Source organism: Lagopus leucura, unplaced genomic scaffold, assembly GCF_019238085.1.
Source record: "Lagopus leucura isolate 7727_CA_CO unplaced genomic scaffold, USGS_WTPT01 Super-Scaffold_100157, whole genome shotgun sequence".
Lineage (NCBI taxonomy): Eukaryota > Metazoa > Chordata > Aves > Galliformes > Phasianidae > Lagopus > Lagopus leucura.
The window spans coordinates 30615860-30624856 of NW_024962334.1; the positions used below are offsets into that span (position 1 = coordinate 30615860).

The 8997-nt window shown below is 45.9% G+C and overlaps 2 protein-coding genes across 2 annotated transcripts; one reads left to right on the forward strand and one right to left on the reverse strand.

The window, feature by feature from the left end:
- Window positions 1–275: 275 nt before the first annotated feature.
- Window positions 276–3128, reverse strand: ACBD7 (acyl-CoA binding domain containing 7). The gene is made up of 4 exons (XM_042889315.1): window positions 3026–3128; window positions 820–937; window positions 649–711; window positions 276–564 (listed from the first exon to the last, which is right to left on the reverse strand). Exons 1-4 carry the CDS (start codon window positions 3035–3037, stop codon window positions 491–493), a joined length of 267 nt encoding a protein of 88 aa, XP_042745249.1. The 5' UTR covers window positions 3038–3128; the 3' UTR covers window positions 276–490.
- A 566-nt stretch (window positions 3129–3694) lies between these two features.
- On the forward strand, window positions 3695–5991 carry RPP38 (ribonuclease P/MRP subunit p38). The gene is made up of 3 exons (XM_042888758.1): window positions 3695–3770; window positions 3863–3916; window positions 4940–5991. The coding sequence occupies exons 2-3, from the start codon at window positions 3911–3913 to the stop codon at window positions 5813–5815; spliced, it is 882 nt and encodes a 293-aa protein (XP_042744692.1). The 5' UTR covers window positions 3695–3770; window positions 3863–3910; the 3' UTR covers window positions 5816–5991.
- The last annotated feature ends 3006 nt before the right edge of the window (window positions 5992–8997 follow it).

Genomic DNA, 8997 nt, shown 5'->3' on the forward strand with positions numbered 1-8997 from the left:
CAGAAGATCTTCACCATAATTCTTTAAAAGGGTTTAAAGAGTTGTTCTGATTTTTGAAAATAAACTCTAGCTTTGTATCTTAAAAATAAAACACTTTTCATTTTTTCTCTCTCTTCTCATCCAGCACATGCATAAACCCTTCACTTTATTCAACATCAGCTGCCAAAAGTGACAGCTATTATAAGTTATTTTACCTTAAGAACTTGTGTGCACTGTAGAAATGCTAAATATGATTTTATACCAAAAAAAAAACCAAACAAACCAAAACCCACAACTCTTACAGAAGCATTTATTTGATAGGCTCAGATTTAATTAGAGTAAGATACAGTCTAAAAACACAGTATGCATGTGAACACCTTTCGCGCTGTGGTGGCTCACGCGTAAATGATCTTACTGTTAGATTTCACAATAACCAGTTAGTACTGCGTTCTCCTCTGCAGAGTTACTTCCTTCATCACTGAGAAGACTCAGAGTGTGATGTCTGAGTATTCTAAATCCCATATTTTTCTATCAGTGCTTTTGCTTTAGAAATATAGGCGTTCATGGCATCCTCCTTCGACATACCTGCAAAGAAAAGGAGTCATTATCTTTTCTTATTTGCCATCCTGTTGAAGTTATTACATGAGATAAATTTAATTGCTGTAATACCTCTTTTCAGGTTCCACGCCTCCCATTTGGCTTTGCCTTTCATATCTAACATTCCTGGACATTCTGCCAAAATAAATGTATACCTTCATTAATTATCAAGCAGATTTATAACACATTTTCTTGTTTTCAAGATACGGGCTAAATTGGATGTATATATGGGAACAGAAATACCAATATTAATGTCTCCAACAGTAGCTTGTTTGTAGAATCCATAGAGTTCTTTCAGTTCTTCATCAGTTGGTCTTGTTTTCAATTTTTTAACATCTTCTGCAGCTCCATCGAAGTCAGCCTAATGCAAGAGGAATACATAAAGTATTAGTCTGCCTCTGAAGGGGTGTGCTTAAAATATTCATTATAGCAAGCACGGTAGTTCATTATATGGTTTCTATTACTCATACGTTTAGTGGTAAGTCTAGGATTTTCCCATGAAAAGGTTTAATAAAGCCTTTAATAAACCTATGGCAGCACGGGGTCAGAACTCATGCATTCAAGGCCTAAGGTTTTGGCTAGCCTTGCAGAGGTCAGGCAGGGGGACTCGTTGGTCTTGTAGGTCCCTCACAAGTGAACCACTCCACTGTAAAACAAGTATTTCATTCTTAATCCCAACACCAGTAGACGCGACATACCTGACCCTTTTTGTTTTACTCATACAAGTACAAACAACAGCAGCACTCGTGCTCGGTCACCAGCAAGAAGAACTGGCATCAGTATCAATACACAATCAAGTTGCCACAACTGACTGAAGATTACATAAGTTTTATCTTCATCTTTACACTGTGGCCACTGCTGTGTATAAAGCCCTGCCAGGGCAGAGATAGAAGGACTATTTAAGTTGGTGGAAACCTCCTTTATGCAGAGTAGTTTTCTGAACTATCATCACAAAAAGAATGAGCTAGAAGCATTAGACTTGTACAGACAAAAGAAAAACTAAACAAGAAAAACAACCCACAATAAGGATGCCATTATTAGCTTCTTATTTTTCTATACTTTTATTCTATTTGGATCTATATGAAATATCACAAGCCATTGTTTCAAAAATATGCAATGCACATCTTTGTCAACAATAAGTGCATGGAAATGAAATTTCAATGACAAACATTCTTTTCTTCATCTCCCTCAATCCAATCTTTGTGCACGGATTTTGCTTAGGATTTGCTTGCTTACACAACATGCTTAGCCTGTAAAATATAATATCCTTTAATCATGAGCTGATCGAATTTCCCTCTCACTCCCCAAATCAAAAGCAGAAGTGCACATATAGATTATATATGTGCATATATATCTGCATATTACATATGCAGACATAGATTTACACACACGCATTAAAGATAAATGCAGAAATTATTATCACTACATGTGATAACAGTCTGATACACACAAAGAAAGAAGCCGGAATGAACTCTTCATCCTCAGTTTGCAAAACTCAGATGTTTCAGAGCCCTCCTGCTAAAACACTGCTCACGCTGCCCTCGTTTCCACACAGACTGAGTCAGTGACTGTAAGGGATGCGGGTGGCAGCTGTTTATCAAAGTGGTAATGGGTAGAAAGCATCTATAAGGTCTTTCTAACAGCGATGCACGGCTCAATTCTTACATATCGGGGCTAACGCGTTTATCTTCTAGCCGGAATTCAAGGCAGAATACAGCAAACTACAACGACCGCCGATGAAACAAAAACTGGCGTTCCGCTCGGGACTTGACAGCCCCGGCCCACGGAAGGAGCGGGCTCAGAAGGAACAACGAGCCCTCTGTGCCGCCCCTCGGAGCCGCAGCTCACAGCGCTGAGCTCTGCCAACGCGCCCCGCGTCGGGGCCTCTCACACACACACACACACACACACACACACACACACACACACACACAGCGAGCTGAGGCAGGATAAAGGGCTGGAGAATCTTAAAGCGAAAGGGAGAACGGAAAACCCCACAGAGAACAGCAGCCAAACCCGTCCTGGCACGGGCGAGGCGGGCAGTGACACGTGCCGCAGAGCGCTGGAAGGCAGCAACGAAGGTGGTTCGGTTCCTTCGGCAGCCGCTGACGCGTGGAGGCAGCAGCTTTCCTACCGAAACGCCACTTCAAGCGCAGCACTCCAAAGATGCGCACACCCTAAAAACTCCCTTAGGAATGCACGCTTCCCACACACACACGCATACCTGGGCTCGGCGCTTCCCCGTCCCGTGCCAGCCGCTAACAGCGAACCCATCCTAACAGAGCGAGCGCACCTGAGCGGCGCGTCTCCTCCCACCGCAGTTACAGTGCCCGGGGAGAGCGCCCAGCGGGCTGCGCACGGGTAACGCGCTGCTCTGAGCCCAAAGCGGACTCCCGTGCCGGGAGGTCACGGCCACGAAGACCGATGAGCCGCCGTCCCTCCCGCTCACCTGCAGGGCCATGGCGCGGCGTACACGCGAAGTCCGGCCTCTCTCCCGCAGCGCGACGCGGTGCCGTTGCCGTCCGCCCCTCGAGGCCGCGCGAGATGGCGAGCGAGCGGCGACCTCCCCTCGCGGCCGTTGCTGCCGTCACGGGACGGCGAGGCGCTGGCACGGCCGCCGGGATCTGCGGTGCCTCGTTCCAGCAGGCGCTCGGGGCCGGGTTGGACGGGCCCTGGGCCAGCCGAGACGGCGGGGGGCAGCCCTGCCCGTAGGGCTGGGTGGGCTTTGAGGTCTCCTCCAACCGAAAGCATTCTGCAGCCGCCGCCGCCAGCGTCACGGCGCTGTTACAGCGCGAGACCCGCTTCGCAGTACGGTCACCGTGAAACTCTTACTGACCAACTCACCATCAGTTCGTTACCCCGCGTATGACGAGGCACGCCTATTTATTTATTCCCCGCGAAAAGCACCCTGCAAAAAAAACTGACGGCATTGTTAGAATTAAGAAATGCCGGCTACCAGACCCGAAGCGGCAGCGCTCCGCAAGCACCTCCGTAACACCGCGGCTGCCCCCACGCGGCGGCCCTGGAGCACGGCAGCGGATGGGGCGGGAGTGCGCCGCAGGGGCGGGGCGGGGCGGGCCGCGCTCAGTGCCGGGCAAGTTCGTGGTGCTGGCGTGCTCGGGTCGGGCCCGACCGCGGGGGAGCGCTAGGCCGAGTGGGAGCGCGGCGTGGAGGCCGCGCCGAGCGGAGACCGGGTGCGTTCACCTCCCTTCCCGTCCGTACGGCGCGTTTTCAGGGCGCTGTGGTGGCTGCGCGCCTTAACTGCGATCTCTTTTCTTCTTGTCAGGAGCTGGCGGGAGGCTTTCACGAAGCGTTTGGAAACCGGAGTTTTCGAATGGAGGTAAATGTTGGAAGTGTTCACGTTGCTCATCTCCCCTGCTGGCAGCAGTGGGTCCTGAAGCTGATACGCGTGGAAGAAGTCGGTTTTTGTTTTTTTGCCTCGTCGATTCCCGTGCGTACACGCTTGTTTTCCTCAGTAGCGTCCATTTTGAAAAGACAAACGCAGGCTTCTTCACCGTAACCTTCTCTTAACGCTGCTTCGTGTACGATGCCTGTGAGATTTCTGGTAGCAGCTTCACAGGTCGCAGTGCGCTGATGATCTCTGCTCGGTGCGCTTGCCGTGCCTGAGCTCACGGGGTGGATGTGGTTTAGCTGAAGGAAAACCCCTCCAGACAGACGTTGCCTTGTGGCAGTGCATATGGTGGGGGGAATTTCAACAAAGATGTTTTCTTTTTTAAAACCAAGGTAGCCTACTATCAGTATGCAGGGAATTGATATGACCAAAAAAATGGTTTCTTGTAAATATCTAAAGGTTGCCACTGAAGTAATGTACGTTAGGGAAGGAGGGAATCTGAGGAGAGCCATGTCTGTTTCTCCTGAGGAAGATGAGTTCTGTTCTGTTGGCTGTGCAACAGTAAAGCAGTTTGGCAAGGAGATGCTGAACAGTAACCCAAGCATGAGAATGGGGACTTAGTGAGTTAGCAGGACTGGTAATCAGAGCATGCCTTCACATCAGGATAGTTCTAAAATGCAGCTGTGCAGCAGTGAAAACTGGTCTTTCAGAACTTGAGGGGTTTTTTGTTTTTAATCTGCGGAACCTCCTGCTACATTCATTCATACATACAGCTTCAGAAGGGTTTCCAGTCACTGGTGTTGCCTTGCTGGTAAAAAGCAAGCAACTCGTGCCTTGCTGAAGGATTATTAAGGATTAGCACTGAGCTGATATGAAGATGATTGCTGCCAGTATCACTTTGAGCTGAGATTCGTCTTCCGTGTTGCCAAGATGAGCCTCTAGTAATGAAGTCCACAGCAAATAGTGCAGGATTAGAACGACTCTTTGCCTTTTTCTTCCTTCCCTCCGCAGCTAGGTGGCGAAACAGAACAGAACCTGAGGACGCCTGTAATTCCACAAGGGACGGCGTCGCTTCGTAAAGCAAAGAAAATCACTGTAAAAACATGTCTAGATAATCCCTTTGTTATTCAGTGGAAAGCCATTGATGGAGATGGTATGCATTTCATATTACAGACTTTAGAAGACAAGATTAAATGTATTGGACTTAAAAAGATAGAGACTCCAAGAAAGAAAAAACGTTCCATTACAAAAAACCAAACGGAAAGCAAGTGTGATGCTAGCAACAATGAACTCCCTGCCAGAGAAGAAACAGAAGGCCATCGGCACACACCAGGATGGACTGACATGGGCATCAGAAGACAGCTTGCTATTGGAATTAATGAAGTTACAAAAGCATTGGAGAAAAATGAACTGCTTCTCTTGCTGGTGTGCAAATCTGCACAACCTGCCATGATCACGTCCCATCTCATTCAGCTGAGTGCAAGTCGAGCCACTCCAGCAGGCCAGGTTCCCCGCCTCAGTGAAACAGTCGCACCACTTCTTGGCTTAACATCCATTTTAGCACTAGGCTTCAAAAGGCAGTCTGATAAATTTACTGATGTAGTAGAAGCAATAATTCCAAAGATACCTGCTTTGGAAGTGCCGTGGTTTCAGTACCAAACTGTAGGATCTGCAGCATGTGCAGAGTTGTCAGAAATTGATGAAGTTGAGCAGCTTGCAGAGACGCCAGAGGAGGAGCTCACAAGCCAGAAGCGGAAGCGTACAGAAAGCAATCAGCTCGATCTTTCACATGTAATTTTGCAGCCTTTGAAAATCAAGAAAGTTGTTCCAAATCCAAATAAGATAAAGAAGCCACCTCGCAGAAAGAAAAAAGCTTTCTCAGCATAACTGATTTTAGTTCAGTTCTTCAGATTACAGTAGTTTTTTTTACTGCCTATGGAGTCAGCTGTAACTGAAATGCTTTGTTAAGCTTTAACAGCGTAAAGCAGTTGAACTCAGGGGTAACTCATGTATGATGCATCCAGGTGAGATTCTTTCTGCTTTAATAAAGAATATGGCTCAAACTTGTGTGTGAGCTTCTGTGTGGAGATAAACATTTGATTTGCAGTTGGAGATCACAAAGTTGAAACTGTTAATGAATGTCTTGAAGTAATTTGAGGATAACAAGCACATCTTTAGAATTAATATAAAGTGCTAAACAAACTTTGTTGTTTTTTCCTTTACATGAACATGCTTCAGAGAGAACTGATTCAAATTAATGCCATTACGCATTAAAAAAAAAAAAACAATACCAAAATTGAAAGTTTATTTAAACAAGGTCCATGCCAGTATAACTTTTAAAGCTGGTTCAATGCTTGTTTCAAGTAAACAGCTGTAACAGCACAGGCAGACTTCCTTTCTGAGCTTTTGTTCTTTTCTCTGCTGAACAATAAGCTTGTTTTGGTCAGGATTGTATGCAGGTTTGGACTCCAACACTACCTGGTGCCCGATATGCTGAAGGAAAAGTACTATTTTCATACACGGAACAAAATACTGCTGCATTTTTGAAAAACAAACTTCTATATGCAAACTATTAACGCACATATCCCATGAGAAAACAAACTAATCTACGCTCAGTTTCTAAATGGAGTCTAAAATTATCATCCAGGAAGTCCAGATATGCCATGTACCATTGAATGTAAAGTAGCAGGTGACAGCTATAGTCACTAGAACAGACTACAAATCTTTAGAGTTTCCTTTAGTTTTACTGATGACTCTGAACAGTTTCTTAATGAACCTGTTTTGTAGAAAGGAAATAAATAGTGCTGCAATTCAAACTGCAATCAAAATGGATAGCGCAGGAATTTATGTCACTCTGTAACTAATAGTCAATTCTGTGGTACTGTACTTTATTGTTCCTCAAACATAGAATTTACACTGTATTTTTCAGGGCTCTGCTAATGCAGTCTTCTGGTGCTATCAGCTAGTTAATCAGTGTTTTGGATTTATTGAGAAGTGACTTAAATTCACGGTTCCAACTACGAAGGGAGGCAGCACCAGTGATTCTATTGTCATGATGCTTCTTGTAAACAAAGACATTTAATGCAAAAATTTTGCTCTTCCTTGCTGAGTGGCAAGGAGATAATTATTTTGCTTTGCTTCATAGTCCTTCACAGAGGTCATTTACTTTGGCTTTTTAGATGCATAAAATTGTGAAGGCATGCTAGAACCTAGTGTAATTAAATCCCATGCTGGCTAACGGTAACATTTAGCTCTTATGCTTTCTGTAAAGACTGAGGATTAGGCTTTGGTAAAGAACATAAGCACAGCAATCACTTATCAAGCACCTTGCTTCCTGTCCAGATCTACAGCTCTCCCAAAGGATTTGGGTCCCCTCCACAGATGCAGAGTTACTTATTTGCAGATGTTTCTAAAGACTTGTGGGAAATGCGGTAGAGTGAGCCTTTCCAATGCCTTCAAATTTAATTTTTATGAAACCACCTGTTAGTTTTTGCAGTTCTATCTGGCAGCCCTTCCTATCAAGCCTAATGCACATGCAGGTTCAACACCTGAAACAACACAAGAGCCTCTGTCAGAGCTGACAGCAGCACCCACACCAATGCCCTGCTTAGGAAGCGAAGGTGGGTTGCCACAATTTCTACTCCTGAGTAATTGCCAGGACACCTTTGAGACTCACATTCTCTTGAAGCTGTGATACTTCAGCAAAGCACTTGAGGTAAGGAGCATGGCTAGCCATAAGGGTTGAGCACTTGGCAGGGACAGACCTTTTTGGGGTAAACAGCTGTTAAGCAACAGTTTTGTGAAGAGGCTTCTGCAGGAACTGCACCAGCTGCAGCTCAGCTGCCCCCTTTCCTCATCCTCTCTAGGCCTGCAGTTTTTCAGTCATAGCTACAGCACTGCAAAGCTTCAGCAGGAGCATGGCTCCGCCTCCTCTCCCATAGTCTGCATGCAGCTGGAGCCAGAAGACAAATTTGCACCCCTCGGATTCGTTGTTTTTTGGAGAAGATGGCAAAAGGAAGGAGGGGCCACACACCCTCCATTACAGGCAGGCAACCTGAGATGAAGGCAGAAAGCCAGGCTGCCAGAAAACCAGATTCAGTTCTGTCTTTGGCCTAGGCATACTTGGTCCCACCACAGCCTAACAACTTTTCCAAACAATAGGACTGTGGGCATTTGCCTCTTGATTTCAAGGAAGAGAGGAGTAAAGAAAAACAATAATCTACCATTTCTTCCACTTGTAAAATGAGTGCATCTGGAGCATCATAGCCTGCCAGGCTATGGCTGTTCCTCACCAGGGCACAGGGCCACGCTGAGCGGAGGGCGGGGGGGGGAGCAGGGAGAACCTGCCCTTAGCATGAGGCAGGAACACCACATCCTGCTGTCAGCTTCCTACACATCCCAGCATGTTGCTCACCTTCTGGGAGTAAAGAACTCAAGTCTGATGAAGTTGGGATCAGTTATCTATACCAACAATTATTTCAGGCACTTAATTCTGCTCAAGCTGCACACAGGGAGTCAAAACTTCACCTATATAGTCTCCTGTGACTACTATTAGCAGACAGGTAGAAGAAGGGCCAAAGTTGCAAAGCCTGACTCCACTGCTGCAAGTCCCAAAAATCCCCTTCCGAGCCCTTGTATTCACCAGGCCCAAGCTGATGAGCACAAAGGGTGCAGACAAACCACCATCAATCCCTTCCTTTATGTGAAGGAAGCAAAGGCTTTAAGCACAGAGCTGTAACACAGGAAGGGAAACCATCCCTGCTTCCAGGGCAGAATTTTCTCACTGTTCAACAATAAGAAGAATCCAAACCACAAACCATTCACGCAGGGGAAATGGAAGGGAGAGGGAAATCCCCACTGCTATTTGGAGGTGGCTAGGGCTAGCAGTTATGAAGAACAGACAAATTTATCTTCATCTAAATTGATGTTTTCAGGTACAGAATTCATCTTTCAGCAGAACTTGCTGTAAGAATTACAGGCATGTTTAAAAGGAAAGTTCAGACATTTGCATTTCATGAGATATCCGAGTCACATTCAAAATATGCTCACAGCACAGAGGCTTCACTACC

Bases quoted from the DNA above. Each gene is read 5' to 3' on its own strand.
- ACBD7 (XM_042889315.1), bottom strand. The intron at 712-819 runs GTATTTCTGTTC...TTATTTTGGCAG, and splicing joins TGTTGGAGACATTAATATTG to AATGTCCAGGAATGTTAGAT. The intron at 565-648 runs GTATTACAGCAA...TTTTCTTTGCAG, and splicing joins GGCGTGGAACCTGAAAAGAG to GTATGTCGAAGGAGGATGCC.